The sequence below is a fragment of the Pseudoliparis swirei genome, chromosome 10 (genome assembly GCF_029220125.1).
Source record: "Pseudoliparis swirei isolate HS2019 ecotype Mariana Trench chromosome 10, NWPU_hadal_v1, whole genome shotgun sequence".
NCBI lineage: Eukaryota > Metazoa > Chordata > Actinopteri > Perciformes > Liparidae > Pseudoliparis > Pseudoliparis swirei.
In genome coordinates, this window is record NC_079397.1 from 10,104,737 (window position 1) to 10,127,167 (window position 22,431).

A 22,431-nucleotide genomic window follows, 5' to 3' on the forward strand; every position below is an offset into this window, starting at 1 on the left:
GGGCTGTCAGTCCCTCTTCACACCCCGAAGCTATTCACAGTCTGACAGCCATGCACAAAGCCAAACTAACACACAGACATACACAGCCGCAAATCTAGTACACAAGTATGCTGTCAGGTACACGTACACATCCCCTGATGGGTGCGCATATGCATAGAAACCCACACAGACACGCTCATAAGGCCAATTGAGGTGGAAGACGAATCCTATCCGCTGTCCACCTACAGATTGACAAAGGCTGTAGTTTTTACCTCGGGACACACACACACACATACACACACACACTTGTCACTTTAACTCGAATGGAGAAATGTGGATGACAGTCTCCACCCCATGTCCTCTGCATCAGTATATAAACAAACAAGTGAGGTGAAGTGAGCGGCGGTGTTGCATTACAGATAGCCGAGACAAACTCCTGCCTTTAGGAATATATTTTAATGCCAGCTTCATTAAACAAATCTTGCCTTATTGCCTGAAACAATTTATCTTTGTAATTTTCTTGTCCTGATATTAATCTGATATTCTCTCTCTAGCATCATGATTTTCAAAACGATGAGCAGGAAACAGGAGAAGTTGTTTTTCTGGGTTTTGGCATTTAGAAATGAATGATTCAAAAACCACGTCTAATCGATAACAATACAGTTCTCAGTTCAGCCAAATCATGTGACGCAGGGGGTGTTATTAATGCAATGATGTTACATTACATTACATTACATGTCATTTAGCTGACTCTTTTATCCAAAGCGACTTACAATCCTGTTACAATCATACAATGTAGACACAGCTAAAGGGAGCAATTCAGGGTTAAGTGTCTTGCTCAAGGACACATTGACTATGGCGGGGATTGAACCTCCAACCCCTTGATTGAAAGACGGACCTGCTAACCACAGTCGCCACGCGTGATGTCCTTCCACGCGCAGGTTGTGATTGTGTGTATTCACGATCACATTTTAAATGTGGACAGGGATAGTGAGATTGTAGAACTTCTACATTCATGATGGGTTGTCCGCTTCCCCTTTCTCTCATCTTGCAAACAAAAGAAAAGAAAAAGGATAAACTACCAGCTATAGTGAATCATTTAAATGTTTTTTTCTATTTTTTGGGATGTTTTTCCTGATCCCATGTGAGGTCAAAGGTCAGGGATGTCGTATGTGTACAGATTGTAAAGCCCTCTGAGGAAAATTCGTAATTTGTGATAATGGGCTATATAAAATAAACTGAAATTGAAATTGAATTGTATTCTAGGACAAAAGTAAATAAAATAACAAATACATTAAAGTTCGGCAGTAAGATAGATCTAGACCTGAGTGAAACTGAGGATGAGGGGCCGCATTTCACCTCTACTACTGGCTACAGTCTAAATTGCAGTCATCAGTTATATTAAATAAAGGTCATTGCTAACTAGCAGCAAGGCCAGAATACGTCTAGTTAAACCAAAGTGCTGTAACTCTGAGAGCTAGTGTGAAACTGTGAAACAACACCGCAACCTTGAAATCTTCAAGTGTTGCGTCGGCCCGTAGTTCACGTCATCTGTGTGTGTGTGGTCCGTGTAACTTTACGTCTCATTAGCTTGTTTACTGCTAGCATATAGACAAGGGAGCGACTTGGTTATTTCGTCATTTGCGTCGACGGCTGGAGTCACAGTTGGCTGGTGGAGCGCTGCGATGGTGGGGCGGTGAGGTCGAGGTGAGGCTTCAATTAAATCCAATAATTAAACTATAAACACTCACTGCTCCTTAAGGTATGACAAGAAAGAACGAGCCGGGCTCGTCAGTTCGCATAATCATGCCAGTAGACATCAAGAGACATAACATCTGTGACCGTACCATTCAAAACCATGGTTTTCAAGTGTTATCAACAAAACCTGTCACTTATTTTTTGTGCAATAAATGTGTTTCCTGCTAATATTCGTATATGTATATGTATACTTATGTCTATAGTATTTTTTTACGGTATAATATATTACATTGTTGGATTAATATTACAGGTTCATTACTGTGTTTGTTGTATTTCACTGCTGTATAGTCATATGCTGTTGGATAGTTTTATCAACAGCAATGAATAATATTCTATAAGATAATCATATTTTTTGAAATGCATGACTTTCACTGGACATGAATAGAAACATTATAATCTGAAAGGAAATTATTTCTAAATCTGTCAGACAAAGGCATTCGAGTAAAAAGTACAATATCTTGTCATGGAGATACTCAAGTGACGATCAACTGAAGAGCATAGACCTGGTCGTGCTGCTGATGAGCTGATGTCTGGTGTCCTTCTGGTGGAACAGCTGACGTGTTGTTTACCAACAAAAGCATTTGTGCTGTAACTATTTCTTTCCCTTTGGACAGCCTGAATTCCTCCTGTTTTCAGTTCCTATGACACGTACAGGAGAGATGGCCATGAGCAACCTTCTAGTGGGCTGCGTCCAGACAGGTGGAGCCGGATGACTCATCACAACACTCCATTTCACCAATTTTGCAGGAAGCCAACCGACTGTGGAGACAAACAGCAGCATCCGAACTCCTCTCACACACACAGTAACCAATATAACAAGCTACCTCTGTGTGGAGCTACTAGACTCAGCACTTCCTCTCGTCCCCAGTCATAAGGCCCTTAAAGTTATCACAGGATTGGGAATCGTGGACGGACACAACATGAATGTCAATAAACCCGGCGTGTGACAAAAGTTAACAGTGGCTCCGGCAAAACTTTACAGCTCCTGTAAGATCATCTCTCACGCTATGAAAACTCCTGATGGCGGTCATTAATCATTCCAGTAATTACGAGGCAGAAAATAAACAGAGGGGGTGTGCAGCTCCTTTTTTTTCTTCTTTCTTCTTCTTCTTCTTTCTTTCTGCCATTCACTTAATCTCTTGTCGTCCCTTTTTGAATATCACATTCACAGGTTTTGCCTTTGTCCCTCGCGTCCTAGCTTCTTGGCGCCCGCTCTTTCTTGCTCTATCACTCACTCTCTTCCCTTCATCTCCCATGCTCTCTCGGTCTTGCATGTGCATTGTTATTTTTTCTCGTAATTGAAAGACATTTGCAGGTAATTTGGGTGAAGATGGCGCTTCTGTTCTGTAGACTGATATGCCGACAGCGATAGCCACAAACTCAACCTTCTCTAATTACTACTCCGCCAGACGTAGATACATTCCTGTTTACTTGTGTGTGTGTGTGTGTGTGCATCTCTGCCGCGTTGTTTGCAGTTTGGCATTTTTCATCGGAATAGGACTTAATCTCCGGAGCTCTCTGGCTAGCTTTGAGCTCAGGCAATAAAACCCATTCGGGGAAATTATGGACTGAGCAAGAAAGGTACTGTGAATGGTGAAGTAGATTATGGAGCCATTTCCTTTAGCCCTCCTCCGCCTCTTCACATTACACAGCTAATAAACACAAACACACACACACAACACACACACACAAGGCTCTTTGGCTTTGCTTGTCCCCTGGATCAAACCAGATTTTCTTCAGTCAGCTGGGAGCCGGCCAATTCCCGGCGCTCTCCGCAGTGTGGCTCGGCAGACTGCTTTGCCATGCATTTACATCTGTTTGGCTGTCAACGCACTTTGGTGCAATAAAAGAACAGATTGGGCCTTGGCAAGGTCAGATTTTGTTGCGCTCCAACCGGAAATCACGAGAAAATAAATGATCACACCTTTCCAATCTCTGCCACATGATCACATATAAACCCAAAAAAAGAACCCACCAAACTACCTATTCCTCCATCAGGCCTTCGTCCCCTGAGTTTACTGTATATTGCTATTCGAGCCGACTGAGATTGTTAGATAGTGCAGACACATATCCCATATCCCCCGGATCTCTTTTGGGGTTATTTTGTGTTTAGCCTTCTAGTGGCTGGTCTCGCATGGCCGCACAAGGCTCTTGCTCAACGCCGCGCTGAGAATCCATAAAGCCACCCTGAGGATTCAGGTCTGTCAATTTGTGTTTGTTTTTCAAAAAAAAATACAGATTCCTGTCCTTTGTGCTTCTCTTCTACTGCTCAGTTCTTGGGGTTTAAATGAAAAAGAAAGATTGGGAAAACAAAATGTGCAAAATTCTAGGCCGAGACTGGAGTTGTGAGGAGGTGTGCGGCATGAAAGACGCTGGGATAGAGTTTGGCCAAAAAAAGAGATCCTGGGGTTTGATAGAAATTATGAAAGGCTGCGATGTGGAGGCCAGGGGCTGGGGCCGCGGGGAGACACTGGGAAGATATTACAATGCTGGAGGTGGAAAACTGGGAGCAATAGAATGGAAACGGTGTGAAGGGAATGTCCAGTTATGAGTATAGAAGGGTTGGAAAGATGCTATGCAAAGGGATTGAAGGAATAGTTGAGCACCGAGGTCAGGGAAGTTAGAAACGTTACCTCACATCGGAGGGGAAAGGCTTGAGCTGCAGGAGAGATTAGACGGCTGCCGGTCCGTCTGGGATTGATCGAATACCCAACAAGGTGGCTGTTTTTGATCGGATATGAATGATGAGCCAACAGATTGACAAACAGCCGGAAGTATGATGGGAAAAATGAAATCTTCCTCGACTCCACATGTACATCTTTAAGATTGTATGTTGTTTATAATCAGAAAGTTCTTAACCCATTTAGAAATCAATCATGTTTTCAAAAAGGCATTTGTTTTCTCGGAGACACGGTGTTATTACGGTAAAACAATGGCCGTCAGCTAAGCTTTCAATAAGGAGGCGCAGCTCCTCTTCTATAAATGGCCCTTTTACAGGCTTTAGACTCAGCGTGGCAGATTTAAACCAACGGGAAATGTACACACAATGACTTTGATTAGAGCCCGGCGTCACGCTCACTTCCTATTCCCTGACTTCCAAAAAAAAATCCCATATGGGATGTTTTCAGATTCCCAGAGAAATATATTCATTACCATGCAAATTAATTGGGGAGTCGTTGACTTAAAGCATTCGACATACTTCATTTCAGAGTCTGTAAATGCAATTAATGGGACCTCGTTCACAAGAAAGAGAATTGCCTGCAGATAATTGTCATTGTAGGGATCCTATTAACAAGTTCTCCCCGAAGTAAAACGTAGCATTGAGAGGAAACGGTAGCCATCGCGTCACATAGCCCCTTAATGGGAAAATAAAAACTCTTTCATCCGTCGTGAATAGAGCGATACTCACAACAAAGCAACGCAAGATGATTTCGGTCATGATTTCCGAGAGCACCCCATTCAATTACCATTCTTGAACAATGTATGCAAATAGGTTACCTGCAGCACCCAGCTGCGACGGATGCAGTGTGAAAACCTAATTATCAGGGATTGGGGAGGAGAAATGTTGAGGTGGGGGATAGACATACAGAGACGTATGAAATCGTAGGATAGAAGATTTCCAAAACAAAAGGATCCAACATGTGATGTGTTATGTGAGGGTCTTTTTTTTATTTTTTTTAATGACTTTTTTTGAAATGCAGCTTCAGTGTCGTAAACAATTTGTAACAATGTGAAACCCGAGAACGAGGCGGCAGCGAAGGATAAGAAGGAGGCTCCGTGTTTGGTCCAACCAATCCATCACTATGGTGATAATCTCTGATAGGGGTCAGAGGCAGGTGACAGAGACAAACAGCCGCCAGCAAATACAGATCGAGTCATTGGATGCATGTTGTGTGTGTGCTCAAGCTCAGCAAATCTTTGCCGTAGAAGGCAAACAAACAAACTGTCGCTTGCAAAGTTGACTCCATTGAAGTAGAAGCTTAACTATTGCAAACAACTTCAAATGCAGCATCCATGTTGACGCCATGTGTAATGTTTATGTTAAAACCTTCTTTTTTTTAAATCCAAACCCACATAAACAGTATATAAGCAAGAAAAAACACAAAAATAATGGATCTAATTTTCCTTTGCTTCCATTCAGGCGTCATTCCTCTTCTCTATTTTATGTTTTTTCTTCCAGCTTTCGGAGAGATGACGAGCCAGAAGGCAACGCGAGCACATGCACCTGTTATCCATTTGTAAATGGCTGCAGAGAGACTGTATCGGGGAACAGCTTGGTCACTATGTCCCCCCCCCCCCCCACCCCCCCGTTTAGGGATCAGCATTCACCACCGCTGCTGGAAGGCATATTATCCCTCAGATATACGTTTCCATTTATCAAAAATGTTAATTTGCTGCAAGAAGAGAAAACAGGCATGAGCGGTTTCAGCGACCACGGCGCTCGGGTCAACGTGGTGTTAGAGCGATGGAGTGGCGAGACATTAACCTGAATTGTTCATTTTTGTGTGTGTTTGTTCCCACGTGTGTGAGAAGATGCACGTACACCATCACACGTGCACATGGTACGTACACATGCCAAGTGGGATCACAGGTAATCAGAGATGTCAGCAGGAGGCGCTGGAATAGAATCTACTTTGATTGTAGTCACACGTCTCCACGAGAGTGGTAAATAACGCTGTATTACTACTCCATCTCATAGCTGTCATGAAATATTAAAACTAGATTGAAGAGTGGACACATTATGTTTCCATTCCACGTCGTAGAACATGAGAATTGCGTGCCAAAAATAATAACGTAACATGTTTCACAAAGCGAGTCGGGATATTGAATACTGGATTGAAAAATGTTGTTGTAATCAATTGCAAAGAAGGGATAATAAATATGACACCGGTTTACTTATAACTCATGAAGTATAAATAGTGTATCATAAGAGCAGGCTGATGTGAAATATTGGATTTTAATGAGGGTTCATCTGTGATTTAATGTTTCTCATGCGTCAACACAGATAGCGAATACTGTTTTTTCAAGGTATTATTACAGGAGAGACTTCAGAAATTAAAGCTTAAACTCCCAGTTGGTTGCATCTAAATCTAGACTAGTTTATCGATGTGACGACAAGGTCGGAACCCATCGGGGAGGGGACTATAAATCTGGGGATCTGGCGGATATCCGGCAAATACTTTATTTTCCGTGCGCTGCTCATTGTTTACATTCCGATGAGCGACGTGATTCGCAAGACAGGAGTTGAGTTGAGTGGCAACCGGGGGTTTTTTGCGCAAAAAAAAAATTATATGTAAAATCATTGTCAGATGATAGATTTTAAAATTACATTTATGTCAATGTGTTACGCCTCTTTTGCACTCAACAAAAACTGTTTCCCTGCATTCAACCCAAGCCCGCTCGAACGCAATTGGTCAGTTCCACTAAGACTACAAACAGACACCAGAATCCCTCCATGGGCCATGAATGCAGGATCTATTTAGATCACTACAAGGCTAGAGGGGGGGGGGGGGGGGGGGGGCGAGCTTTCTTGGATTAACATGTGAATGCGTGAACTTCCAAGTCCGTGACTGTCATTTTTCTCATTCTTCCCATTCTGCCCACAGTGCCTGAATGCAGCATGAACATCGGCATGTTGGTATGGTCACAGAGGGCTGCTGGAGCACATTTGTGCATTTCCAGTTCCCTTATCTCTAAATCAATGGGTTTTATATATTTATTTTTGTCGCCTGAAATAATGTTTGTGGTTAACACAAGCTGAAGAAATTTTAACTGTTTGTACTTTTCAATAATAAAAAGTCAGTTAATACCCCTGTCGGGAATTATTACGATTTTAAGTGTCTTACAAGAGGTGGTCCGCATCACGGCAAATACTCCACCGTCACGGCCTCGCTGTGTATCCTCAACGCATGCGACTGTGGTGTAGTGTGTTTACAGCTCTTTACTCAATTGCATGGCCTCTACAAAAATAATGTGAGCTGGTGGTAGAAGTTTGCTCAGAGTCGATCTTCCTAAGTATGGCCTTATTTGGCTGCTCCTGTGTAGAGAACATGCATTATTAATGAGAGGCACTGCTAGGTAAGTGTATACTTATTCATAATTTACTTGTTAATTTGACTTTTCACCCTTAAATAAACAATATCTAGCTAGTAGTGAAAAAGGCAGAGGACATATTCTGTTTATCTGTATTCCCAACGGTTCATACCACATTGATATTGTTTTCAATGGAAGCCGAAATCAGAAGATATCGTCATCGCTGAGAGTCATGATGATAAATGTTACTATTATGCCGACATGTTATCAGCGCAGCAATTAGCTTGCTGACTCCATTCAGTCCAGTATGAAGACAGAGACGTCATGTCTTACTTCCTCTCAGCGGCGAGCAACTGTCTCGCAGATATTCAGAGAGCTGAAGAGGCTTCTCGGTTTCCTCTGTTTCTCTTAATCCATGACAGGAAGAGGACGCCTGCTGTGGTGCCATAAAACACTCTGTTCATTTAAAGCCCTGAGTGGCAAGCTAAGTTCAAAGCCCTCCTCGTGGCCCAATAAAGAGGAAGTGGCTTGTGTCTGGGCAGATCAAAGGGAAGACGCTCAGGGAAAGGTCAGGTCTCGGTGCTGCTCCAGCTCCCGAAAACATTGTTTTATGACTGGCACTTGTGATTCGTATGTTATTTTACATGTTGGGTCATTATTGTTCAGAATGAAAGGGAAAAAATATATATATTTTGGTGCCAAATTGCCTCCAGCCAAAATGTGGCCTCGGTGGAGGAAAGCCATCTTTCCCTTTAAAGGGTACCTGTAGTGCAAAACAACAACGTGCTACATCCATTCGGCGCATCAAATAAATCATATTTACCCCGCCGCTATTGTCAACAGTCAGTCGCATAGCCCGAGGGATTTTTTTTTTTGTCAGTCGAGTCGTCCGTGGGCGCCATTTTTTTGCTAGTTATACTCTCAAAGCTAACTAACTGACGCGTTGAGTCAAAAAAAAAGGCCAGCAGCCAACTTCGCTACTTCTTGGCTTGGATATGGGATAGATCGAATGGCCTCAAGAATACAATCTCATCACTCACGGGTGCTCAAATCGCCGATCGCGCGCAGCGTATGCGATCGCGGCGTATAAAAAAAAATCGCATAAAAAAAAAAAAAAACGCCCCCCCCAGCCCACATACTAGCGCCAGCATAGCAGCAGCAGCTCTCATTCTCTTGACTCTCCTCACGCGTGCCCGCCCCGCCGTCGCCGGCGGGCGGTGCACCGCGGAGCTCCCGACGGCGACGCATCGACGGAAGAAAAAAAGAAACTAACACCCGCAACATGTCGGCGTTGCATCAATGAAAGACATCTTTAAAGGTTCAAACAAGTATCCAGTTGCTGAATCAGACAATCTTTCATCGTCCATATTCTCAATCTCTCAGCATTTAATTGCGAGCGCTCGACGTTGTTTATATTGGTATCTGAACACATCCGCTGTGGCTGGCTGTCGATCTATCAAGATCTGACGCACCACACCCCCCATACATATTCAAGCTCAGTGCAAAATGTCGGATGTTGAGTGAGAGGACACAACACAACCTAAACTTGTTATGTTATTGAATACTGGACCGTCAGTGCATGAATAACCTTTAGAAACACATTATCTTTTGATCTGGCTACATATTGTTTTGCACTACAGGTACCCTTTAAGGCCTCGTGACCTTGTTTGAACATGTGACCTTGTAGCTGCCTTGACTAATCCATCCTGCTGCTCATAGACGTACAATATTATATTTAGAGGTTTTTGAACAGATTTGCTGTCCCCCATGCCCCCAATTGGGGAGGCACTTTTTGAAATTGTGGTTAAACTGTGTAACACATTATAAAAAACATGAGCAAATATAATGATGTTGTACATCAAATTAAAGAACAAAACTTGTGCTATAAGAATCAGTAAGCCATTTCAACACAACTCAAACACCAATTAAAATAATCATTAAAATATCATAATCATAATTTTGTCAGTCTAGCGACACGTAGCTCCGTGCTACCAGAAAAAAACGATTCACACAGATTCTAAATATCTTTACAGAATTATTCAAACATTATTCAAACAGCCTTTGTGGTTGCAGAGATACACTCTTTTTAGTTTGGGTATGTTATTTTGAGCAGAAACCTCAAAAATAAGCTTGTTTTGAAAAGGTTAAGTAACGCCTCGAAAATTCTGTGACATGATTTTAAGTGTATGCCCACTAAAGTTACAGAGACGCAGGTTGTGAAGCTCACTGCAAATTTTAGATTCCATACGCAAAGTGTTTTAAGGAGCTATTCCATATCAAATAATCTTTTACATGAATCTCCTAAGCGTTTAAAGGAAATGAGTGTTGCCAGAATCAGTCAGTTTCCTGCTGTGTTGCTGTAAAGTTTCACGATACAGTTGTGTAAAGTTCTTCCTGCTCCTCCCTCTTGCCTGATCAAGGTTCCACTGACTTGTTAACAATAATGCAAAATCAATAAAATGTCTTATTGGCTCCTGCCAATAATCAGTTACACCGCTGCAGCAGGAGGCTTATCAATGGGAGAGGCATTAAAACTATGTTGAAGATTGAAGGATTGTTTTAAGATAATAAGACCCAAAGTGTTATAAAATCAATAATATTATGAGTAAATACAATAAATACATTGTGTAAAATAAGTAGGAACAATTAAATGCACTTTCACTAAGTCTGTTTTTATTTAATTCTGGCATTATCTCACTATTTCAACGTTAAGAAGCTAATATCTAGAGGATAGAGTATAAAATGCACAATAAATCCACAGACCAAATCATAAACTTCCACTTCCTCTGGCTGCGCTACTATGTTCTTTGATTTATCTGCTCCTAGAGCATTTACAGCCGTACCAGTTGCGCGGTTTGTAGTTGAGGGTCAGACTGAAGTCCAGGAGGTGATCGAAATCATGAATCATCGTCTGGGAATCAGAGTATTCACAGTATTGAGATTTGCTCCTCGCCAACGTGTTGGACGGACAACCCCGTGACAGATTGAAGACCACACACGAATACATGGTGATATTCGAATATGTTAACCCTGATATACAAAATCAATAGTTACAGCTCTACGGCGGTTGTGGCTCATGGGTTGAGTGACCGGTTACAAAACCCGCTCTCCCCATTTATTTGCATGTCAAAGGGTCCTTAAGCAAGACACTGAACCGCGAGTTGTTTCCCGGGCGATTCACAGCAGCCTATTTCTCCCAGACCACTATGGATGGGTTAAATGCAGAGACTAAATTATATGTATGTATGTATGTGATGAATGTAACAAAGTTTAAGTTTAAAATAAGAGTATTGTATTGGTTCAGCCCACAGCTGGTTAACTTAGTTTTGCATTAGGACTGGAAAAGGATTTTCTTTCTACTCCTGAGCTCAGTTGGTGGATCATGTCTCTCCCAAAGGAAAATGTTTATTACATTTTGCCCTGGTCTTCCCCTCAGCAGCGTCATCTACATTTAAAAATACCATTTAAACTGCAGATATTTTAAAAATCTGTTTGAATTTCAACTGAGGCCAGACCTTAGCGCTGAGCACCAGCGAACAAAAAGGGTCAGGAGAACCAGTGCCACACTGTTGATCCCTGTAGACATGGAATAAGATCATATTTTATCACGGTTCACAGCAGAAACATTGAGTCCAGTATCTTTTTGTTCAACTTTGAAGCCTCTGAAGGGAGGAGTAACATCCTCCAAAATAACAATATCCTAGTCATTGTTTTCATGCCGTGTGTGCATCATTCTGTTTGGAGTTGGAGAAATGTTACATAAAAGTCAAGGAGTGGGATGTCGGCCACAGCTCATGTGTTATATCCGAGCTGATAGCAAATGTCTACTTTTTTCTTGGTGTGAATGTGTGAGAGAAAAACAAAAAGACAGATGAAACCGATAGCATACATGCTTAATTGCACACTTTGCATTGATAGAATGTGTGTGGTTGTGTGTGCTGGTGTGTTTGAGTGTGTGTCTGTGTAGGTGTGTGTGTGCGCGCCAAGGAGGCTTTGGCCTTGCTATACAGTTAGTGCCACAGTATCTGACAACACCACCGCGTAGGAGGCACCGTGCCAGTGCTTTCCCACCAGGGCTGTAATTGACTGTGTACAGCGAGTCCACTGCTTTTAAGATCAGCGCCGCAGCACAAGGAAATGAGAGAAGAGGGGAGGGGGAAAGGTACAAATGATTTAACGGTCTGTGTCCACTTTTCAGATTGCTACGGACAAAAGTTCCTGATGAGAGCAACAACATAGATTAAGAGGTTTACAGGGACTGATAAGGAAATACAGCAATGCACTATTTTACTACACCCAGTGGCTTGCAAGAGCTCCAGTCTACTGCACATTGCCACAGCGAGCCTAAGCAGGGGTGACTTGGAGTCTCTGGAAAGGAACCGTCTGGAAACGATAGCCGAGCTGAAAGGCCACGTCGATTAGCTACAGAATAGAACATGCAGTTTTTTTGGGCTTGAATATTTTTGTATTTGTTCATGCCACAAGATGGTGAGGGCAGAGGATTAGCTTATGGGAGGGAGGTGTTGAGATGAACGCACAGAGGCCTCCAGAGCCTCAGGGCCAGCAGACTGAGGGCACAATCACACCAGACACGACTTTAAAAGCGCAGACGCACCAGAAACGCCTTGGCAAAAACGTGCCGGGCAAAAACAGTGCGGTGTGCCTAGAGCGGACCTGCGTGCGCAACCAACTGTTGATTTAGGGTTCAAGATATTTTTAAAAAAGAAAGGAAAGAGTGCGGCGAATACCGCCATCTATTCCGCGAGTTGTGTCTCGATGGCGAGCGCTTTCAGTTGTTCCGACCGAGCAGGAGTCAGTTTGAGTCGTGTTTAGATTTAGAATTATAAAGCTCTTCGTAATTAAATACCGCTCATATGAGGTTCTCGTCGGGAAAAAAGGAAGGAAAGCCCGCCTCCTGCTTGATTCGATTGGCTGCATTGGCCGAGTGTGACATTGATAAGCCGCGCGGCATTTAACAGTACCATTGGGAATCAATGGTTTTGCTAGCGACGCGTTTTTGACAGGCGCGTCTGGTGTGATCGAGCCCTGAGCCAGCTTCAGCTTGACGGAGGCAGCCAGAGCGTAGAGCGTAGAGCCGCTCGGTGGCGCTGTCCGCGGTGCTGACGGTTCAGGCGCTGTACGAAACTACCCGCTACGCTGTCCGCGTCATAGGAAGTAACTGGCGCTGTCCGTGGTGCTGACCCTGCCCTCGTGGGTGTGTGCGTGGCGCTGTCCGTGGACCTGAAAGCTCAGTCGTTCCACCACTCTGTCCTTTGGACTGCTAATCATGCGCGGCACCGACTCCCCCGATGTACTGTCAATGCAGCTACTGCAGCTGTCTGTAACGCTGAGGGGCGAAACACATTCAAGTATACAATTAACAACACTCGTTAACAAGCAGTTGCTTATTTACACACTAGCCGTTAGGGTACAACATTCATTTGGAGTCGTACCTCAGGATACCTGGTTCTTGCTTCACCTTGTTCAGCAGCGTTATGCACCAACTGTGTTTGTCTGTCTAATTATTTGCATTATTATTACCCCAAAAGTTATCAATGTATATCAAAACTGATCTTTGTGCTCAAACACAAATTGTTATATGTGTATATACCACATTAGCTGTGGGGTTTGGTGGAGTTATCCTTTTGACTTTTGGTTTGCTCATTCTATGACATGTCTTGTTTTATGAGATCAGCATGCGCTTTTGTAAAATATATCCTTATAAATAATATATAGAAGTGGTTATTGCTGCACTGGTGAACGTATAGAGAAGGAACATAGTGGCAACATGCAGGAATGAGTAAAGTCAAAGCACCTCCATGTGTTCCCCGGTGACACTTCAAAAGAATAATTGAAATCTTGAAGCTAAAGCAACACATTTACAAAATAAATGACATTGTTTTTTCTCACCGTGTTAGGTAAATAACGTGTCTCCTATCAATTAATGTCCCGAATTTAAATATTACTGTCAATCTCGATTAAAAAAATCAAACATGAAATACATCAGATACAATCAATACATACGCATATTAAGCCGTGATTCACACTGTTTTTATGATGAAAGACGAGTTATTTCCCGTACGTCATCGAGCTGTTGTGATATCACCATAAACTGCGATCTCAACTGTCTTATTGCTGACGTAATATCGATTATTTGAATGTTTCAATTTGGAGAAGAAAAAAAAATCACTTGGAGTCGCACAGTGCGCACTTTTCCTCCCGCTCCTTTCTCTCCCACAGTCTCTCTGTTCATTCTCCTTCATCCTCCGTTCACTCACTGCAAGCTTGCCGGGATCTCTCACTTCGTTCCAAAAACCGAAGATTAAATGACTTTTCCCCCCTTTGACGACCAGCCCTCCTTCATCCGTCCGGGGGTTCATTCCGCGGATTTTATAGCGCCGCGTTTCTTTTTCAACCCGGTCTTTGGGCTGTGCCGCCGGAGCTGGTGAGTCTCGAGAGAACGGAGGAAACCTACCACAGGTGAAAGGAGGTTTTACGACGCTGCGGTAGAGGTGATTGAATACTTTGAGAATTAACTCAACGCAGTCTTCGGGCACCTTTTACTCTGATATATAGGACTGAAAATGGAGGTGCAAACACTTTGGCAGGACTAAAAAGGGACGTTTACCAACTTGTGTTTCTGGACGAAGAGAATAAAGAACACAAAAAAAACACTGCGTTTATTTCCTAACTGGGATTCCTAAGGAAGATGTGACCTTTTCTTTTGCGCACCGGCAATCCGACCAAAACCCCTCAAGGAGCGACCCACCGCTTTTCTATCAGTTGCTCCGTCTTGACATGTCTTTTTGTGGGATTACACGCGGAGATATGAGCATTGTGAGAGGCCGGGCTGGATTGTGAGATTACCCATCTTTGATTTTCTATTCGTGTGCTCGAAGAGGAAGCGCAATCCGTTTGCTCAATGGCTTCAGTGTCAATGTTGGCAAGGCGCAAGGATGCCAGTCGCTTGCCGAGAATGTCGTCAACTTTCTGGGCTGTGGTGCTTCTGACAGCGCTGCTGGTGCTCTACTGCGGTAAGTCTCGGTGCTCAATTATTATTTTTTTGGACCACGCATATCGCCATTTGGGCACACACACACACGCTGGTGCGCAGTGGGTGACCGTGTCGTGGTGGGTGGGAATGTTGGGGGGGGGGGGGGGGGCGTTGGATATCGCTCCCAGCGTATTGATCTCACTACACTGTCCTTTTGTTGTATGTTTAATAAACAGTTAGGGAAAACACGCACCGGCAGCTGCGTGCCCACTCAAAAACCCACGGACTTCCTTAATCACCTTTCCTCCTGCCCTTACTCATGCAAACATACAGGCATGAGAGAGAGAGAGAGAGGGAGAGGGAGGGAGGGAGGGAGCTTCGATAAGAGGGAAATGTGTCTCATTGTCTGGTGAGAACACTTTCTCTGGACAGGAGTTGGAACTCAAGTGCCCCAGAGGTCTAATTAAGGTCCTATATAGTGGCTCCATTTAATTATCTCTCTCCCTTTCTCTCTCTCTCTCTCTCACACAGAAAAAGGCACGTCTCTGTCCAGAGGGCTGTGCTTTACTGTCGGCCTCACTCACTGAGGCCAGGCGGTCATGCCTCTGTCATATTGTCTCTGGCTGCAGGAAATAAAGAATCCACTTGAGACATATAGTATAACAACAACAAAAAACGGTTGTAATAAAAGCTTGTTGAACAAACAATGAGTCTTAATTCACTATTCAACGACTGCCTATAGGGATACATTTATTAGGCTAATATATGCAAGCCCCCCCACCCTCCCCCTACGCCCCGCCCCCTTCTCTCTAAGGCTATACTTCTCTGGCCGAGGATGTCTTTTCATGTCTTGTTCCCTGGCACCCTCACACCTTCTCTCCCTCTCGCTTTCCTTCTCTGACTCACTTTTGAGAAGATATCCAGCTGGCACACTGTGCTCCATCCAGTCTGCTATGTGTGAGGAAAAAAAGACAAAATAACGGCGGCTATGTATGTGCAAGAACCATAAAAAATAAAATGAAAACTGCTATTTCATTAGCCGCCGAGATAATGATTTATATAATCATGTTGTCTTCGAGCACATTAGCTATGCTGGTGTTGTAGAGAAATTAATAGATTAATTACAGTGATCTTTCCTTATAGCCTCGGCATTAGCCCCTGCCCTCTTTCCTTATTGTTTCTTCTCCAATGGACAGATGATTGAGTTTGCCCCCCCCCCCAACAAGAAGCTCAACCTTCCGCCTGGCAACAGCTCACCCCTTCTTGAATTTAATAAGCTGAGCAACAGGGATATTGTTCATTTCTTTCTTTCTTTCATTCTCTTTCATAAGCTCTTCACCCCTGCCCAGAATTGTTTGGTCCTTTTAGTTATACATTATATTTGTGTAACGCTGAGGCTCCAGTCACTAGTTCATGTTAAGTATTTTCACTTTATTGAGAACCAGTCCAGTAACATTATACTTTTTTCTTACTACTATTATTTGTTAAATAAAACTAAGGCTCGAGAGCTTCTTTGTTTTTTTCTCCTCTTCGCTTCTCTTTCTTATCTCTCTTTTCAGATTGTTCTTTTGTCTCAGCGTTTAGTCTTCCAATCATCGGAAATTACAGAGTATTTCCTCTTTTCTTCCTCTTCTTGCTTTATCTTTCTTCTCATCCACTTCCAATTAGTTTGACCTTCTTCATCTAGGCTGTTTGTATTTCTGTCCTTTTTTATTATATTTATCTCACCCTCTACTTTGTTCTTATGTCCTTCAATGTCTCGGTCAACTGTCTGGTCCAGTTCCCCCTTGTTATGTTACACATATACACCTTATCTTTCTACTTTAAATTCTGCTTTCTTTTCATTAACTCCATTTAATTCTCAGTTTTCATTTTTTATTCTACTTTTTTAGCTTTGTTGCAAATGTTCTCTTGTTCTCTTTCCCTCTGTCCCATTTCTTTCACATCCTTTCATATGTGGGACTCTTTTCTGTTGGAGGTCTGAGCTGCAGCTGTATGTTGTTCTCTCTGAGGTCTTTGCTAGCTCAGCAGTTTTTTGTTTGCTGCCTCTCTCGTCATCTCTTTTCCTCTCTGCTATTCTCTTCTCTTCTCCTTTTTGATTATACTTGACATTTGTTGGTCTTGTTGAAATAAATATTTACTTTTAATTTGTTCTCCCTTTCTTGTGATTGAAATTGACACAGATTGTATACTGTTCAAGGTAAAGGTCTTTATATGTTAGGGCTGTAGCTTTGAGATTATTGATTAGTCCGGCGATCAGTTTCATGACTAATCAATTGTTCCATAAAACATCACTAAACCATTATTACTGCATGCCTGTGACTGCCATGACATGATATTCTAGAGCTCACGGTCAAGTCATCAAATGTCTTGGTTTAGACTGAACCCCAAAGATGTTCAGCACTTTAAATTAGGACAAGAAAAATAAACTGAAATTGTCAAATGTGCCATTTTTGTTTGAGAAATAATTTAGGAGAAGACACAGAATGCAATAATGGTGGAGTACTACTCCAAATGTACTCAGAAATCATAAATATAAATTGATTACAATATATATACATATATCGGTTAATTCCAAAGGACCAATAATCTGAATGTAAACACAAAGACATTTTTAGTATATTTATTCTTCATGAAAATGGTTAACTTTTACAAAAGAGTAAAGGGATGATTTAAAACATATTGTTGTTTGTATATTTAATATCGGCATATCGGCATTACTCTGAATATCCTCAATTTCTGAAATGTCTCCAGTGTTGAATATTCTGTATTTATAATCAATATAATGCTGATCGTATCAATAGACGATGAACAGTCAGTGTTAGTTAAACAGTATTTCCTGATTAATTTCCTGATGGTTATATGTTCTTAGATGACAATAATCGGTTATGGTTATTATGGACGGTTGGGGGATCTGAAGGGGTCCGTCAGTGCAGGTCTACTGGATTTTACTGCATTTTCTTTGACAGTGTTTAAAAGTTGTTCTCCTCTCTGTCTCCTGTCTCCTGTGTCCTGTGTCTCCTCTATGTCTCTCTGTCTCCTCTGTCTTGATTGTTTCATTCCCTTCACTTGCCCTCAGCCACTCCTTTGTCTCCTTGATTGGTTAATTCCCTTCACCTGTCCTCAGCCACTCCTGCCTCCCTGATTGCATTATGCCCGACACCTGGGTGTCCCCCCCCCCCCATATTGTGCCAGTCTTTCTCTTGTCTCCTGTCGGTTTGTTGTCTTTATCTCAGTTTCGTAGTGGCTCTGTTTCCATGTCTCTCTCAGGCTTTGTTCCCATTGTGATTCCTTGTGTTTATTGTAGTTGCTTTCAAGCCAGAGTTTTTATGTTTCACCTTTTTCCGAAGTAACGTTTCTTTGTTTTGTTTGACTCAAATCTGGAGTCCAGCCTGTCTCTCTGCACCTGAGCCTCACCCCGTGATTAATCGTAATCGTTCGTGGAAGCCAGAAAACGTCGTATTCACCGTTCGGTTGTACTAAGCTCCGCCCTCTTGTGTCACCTCTGGTTAAGGAAAACCAAGATGGCAACGGCCAAAAAGACGTTGCCAGAGTTGGCGATGGCTAATCTGCCGAACTCGAGGCAAGTGGTGATGTGACGGAGACGATGTTCACTTCACATTAACAGTTTATCGATTTTTTTTGTGTCCATCAATTAATTTTTTCTTCAATTCTAGTAATAATTCGACACATAGGAAAACCATTAATGCTTAACTGACTTTAACATGACTACTTACAAATTCACATATACACCATCTAGACATACATATGCATAGGGAAATGGTCAAACATATTTTAAAGGACCTTTTATGCAAATCAGGACTACTTACAGTCTTACTTGACCATGTGGCCATTATTGTTCTTTTAACGGACTGTAATATGTACTTTCACTAGTCTGAATGACTCCAGCTTCTGAAGTGGAGTCTGTGTTCACAAATACAGCACACATTAGCCACTCTGTACATAAATGTGTTGAGAAAATATTGTCTATTATTGTTTGTACAAGAGCAGTTTTGCAGTGCTGCTGTGTTGTCTAGCCAAAAGGGGGGTGAGGGAATTGAAGGGAGCTCTGTGATTATGGCTATGACTCATATGGTGCCTGTCACCTAGAATCAACATCCGACTTCACACAATCTGCCATCCTCACTCAGGCCCTTCTCAGAAGGAGCGATTCAAGAGGAGCGATGTGGCGGAGGGAGGGATAGAAGCAGGGACACCAATGGAGGTGGGAACAGGAGGTGGCTTTACATCCTCACTGATGCATTGATAAGAAAGGGGGAGAGGTGTGGGAACAAGAAAGGGAGAAGGCAATGGGCGAGTAGAGGTAGGGGCTAATGAAACGCACATTTTAGAAGGATGGAAGAGAAAGAAAGCAGAGGTGAAAGGAGACGATCACATGAAAGAGAAGCCCCGCTGACGGTGAGGTGTGGTGGGGAGGGAGCAGAAGGGAAAGCTTCAGGAAGAAGGAGACAGACACAGTGCGGCGGAGAGAGAACGCTTCATGGCAGAAGCTCGACAATAACCGCTCGCACCGCGTTGGAAACTCCAATCTCCCCAGAATGCCTCTGTGCTCTCTGATGACATTGCAAAAGACCACCAAAATGAGAGCATTGTATTCTGTGCACTATAGCTCCCTCCTCTGGAAGCTCTCAGCCGAGCATGTGTTTGCCGACGTCGCTGTTATGTATTCATGAGGCTGTAGCCTTGCATGTGAGCTCGGGGGAAGGCGAAGACAGAGACTCACTGCTCGCTAATCAGTATGCTAATCGAAGCTTGGGACAGCGAAGGAATGGAGCCGCGGCCGGGGTCCTGGTTTGAACTGCAAACTGACACAAAGGGGAAGAGAGTCATGATCACTAAGGGAAAAGAGGAGAAGGAGGTGCTGGGAGTAATAAAGAAAAAGAGGAGAGGCGGTGCACGACTCCTTTTACCTCGAGTGTAGAAAAACAATTGGCAATTGCTGATTCATTCCAACCTTTAAAGTGATCCTATGTGTATGCATGTACACACACCGGCATGCAAACACATACAGTATATAACTAGAACGGGCACTCGGTAGAGCGCATACCTTCGCATATCACAAGATTGGGCATTGAATTATGAACATTTTGGCATTAGTTGCATTCCAATTGGATAAAAATTGCCCGTGCTATGGTAAAAAGAAGATGTTGACCTTTTCATGACCTTGACCTTTGACCCGATCGATCCCAAAATCTAATCAAATGGTCCCCGGATAATAACCAATCATCCCACCAAATTTCATGCGATTTGGTTTAATACTTTCTTAGTTATGCGAGTAACACGCATACAAATAAATAAATAAATAAATAAATACACGGCGATCAAAACATAACCTTCCGCATTTTCAATGCGAAGGTAATCACTCAAGGGCAAATACATATATTAGAGACACTAATAAACATAACAGAGCTGGCAAACAGGTTACACACACACACACATGCATGAGTACGCATTGCACTGCTGTCAGGGACAAAAGCTCTCTGCTTCTAGTGTTCTGGCTCCGTCTGTCACTGTGGTCTCTTGTGTTTCTCTCTGCCCGTTTGTTTATGAGTCGTTGTTGTTGTGTGGCTGAATCGATGGATTGTTGACTGAACCGCATGGAGAAAAGATGGCATGACACACACGCCCAGGCATCTCACCTTGTCGCCTGTAGATGCTAAAAAAAAATATATATACAGTACGGTAAGGTAGTGATATGGCTCAGCTCGATCTGCTTGCATGCACACACACACACGCACACACACACACACACACACACACACACACACTATGTGTGATTCACCAGCCGGAATAGGGGGAATCGGCTGACCTCAAAAAACACAAGAACTTGTGGTTGAACGCGCGGACAAATTTAAATATCTTATCTTATTTTCAGCGTAGCCTCGAGCGTCTTTCTCCGCGGCGAGGGAGAGAGAGAGCAGAGTCACTGTCAGGAGGCAGCAGAGAGGGCTGCCGATGGCCCCGGGGCCCTGAAATCATGAAGGGAGTCAACTTGGTGAGTTTTCCAACCAAGAAAGCAAAAAAAGCCACTCCACGGATCCTCGGAAACGGGGCCAGAGCCCGTAATACATATTTGAACAGCTTTTTAAGAAGACAGCTTTGCACAATTTAAAAGACCGTGATGAGTGTCATTTGGGGGAGTAGGGAGGAGAGAGGAGGGGGGGGGGGGTTTACTGTTATCGCGTAATGAGCGTGCGACAGATGGAAAGCTTCAAGTTCAGTAAGGCAAGTAAGGAATATTAAGAATTGTGCGACTCACTCTATGAAATATTAAGCAGCAATGGGATCTTTTTCAGTCTACGCAGGGACCCATTGACAATAAATGGGAGATGCCACAATGGCCCCAGGCGGGGTGTGTTTTTTTTGCTGCCTGCACACATGTGTCAACCCGTTGCCGCCTTTGTCCGGAAAAGTGAGTGAACAGTATAATTTAGAGTTAAGGGAAGGCTTGTTGATCGGGATCTTCCAGCATATGGTTGCTGCTCTTGGCTCCTTCTGTGAGGCAGTGGGCATCCATCATCCCATAAGTTTAAAAAATGTGTTGATGGTTGCACACTTTGGACTGAGGAAAGGCAATTACATCAAACCACAGAGCCTTTTTTTTTTACAGTGACATAGTGCTAAAGTTGACAAGTACATTGCTTCCTCTCTGAACAACATTTCCCATTTCTTACAGCGAACATCTGTTACGGTGAATAAAGAGTTTGCTGTTTCACCTTGAATTCTAGCACGCCTCATGCTGGCGATAAGGCTCTACGGATGGCAATGCCGGTCTGTCGGTCTGCTGATCAGTCCAAAGAATGTATTTGATTGACTTTAGTTGTCCCCTGTACTTTGTGTTTGATTCTAATAAGCATTGTAAATACCAAATGACTTATTCAGTCCAGTTCAAAGATTCATCGCTGACTATATAGTACTAAGCGTTAGCGTCAACAATCTAACGCACTTCAGTCAGTCCGTTCGAAAGTGAACACATCACAGCTTACACGGCCACTCCATCCAGCTCGGATTCAGGTCCGTCTTTCAATCAGGGGGTTCAATCCCCGCCCTCGTCAATGTGTCCTTGAGCAAGACACTTAACCCTAAATTGCTTCATGTAGCTGTGTCTACGGTGTATGAATGTAACAGGATTCTAAGTCGCTTTGGATAAAAGCATCAGCTAAATCAAATGTAATAATAATGTAATTGAACACTAATACACTATTAGTCCAAGCTGTTAGGTTGATACACAACTAGCTTAGACCAGCGCTGTATATTATATCTTGGCAATCTAGCATTATCGACTGACGTCTAATTGTTTCTTAGGCTTTCGTGGTGTTTTATTAAGCTTTTAGTGAGGAGGTAACGCACTGTGTATTGTGGCTGAGGTAACACCGATGTGCTTAGACCACAGTGAGCTGCGAAAAGCCACCTATATCGTCACAGACTAATGCAGTGGCTTTCATTTATCTTTGACACGTATACTGAACACCTGCAGTTATTAGCTAAGCTAAGCTAACTAAGATGATGAATCATCATGTTAGCATGTAGCTCAAAGCATTGCTGTGTTTACAATTCGCATGGCTGCAGACGCTTAGTTTTGTTCCTTCATCGCCCTCATAGAAAATAACAGGCCACCCTTTTTTGTCTTAAAAAAGAGAACCCTG

The 22,431-nt window shown here is 43.0% G+C and overlaps 1 protein-coding gene across 1 annotated transcript in view; it reads left to right on the plus strand.

The window, feature by feature from the left end:
• The first annotated feature begins 14,047 nt into the window (after positions 1 to 14,047).
• Positions 14,048 to 22,431, plus strand: part of LOC130200660 (chemokine-like protein TAFA-5) — a 148,921-nt gene continuing 140,537 nt past the window's right edge. The window contains exon 1 of the mRNA XM_056425115.1: positions 14,048 to 14,804. Coding sequence (XP_056281090.1) covers positions 14,693 to 14,804 — 112 coding nt within the window. The 5' untranslated portion in view covers positions 14,048 to 14,692. The remainder of the gene's footprint in view (positions 14,805 to 22,431) is intronic.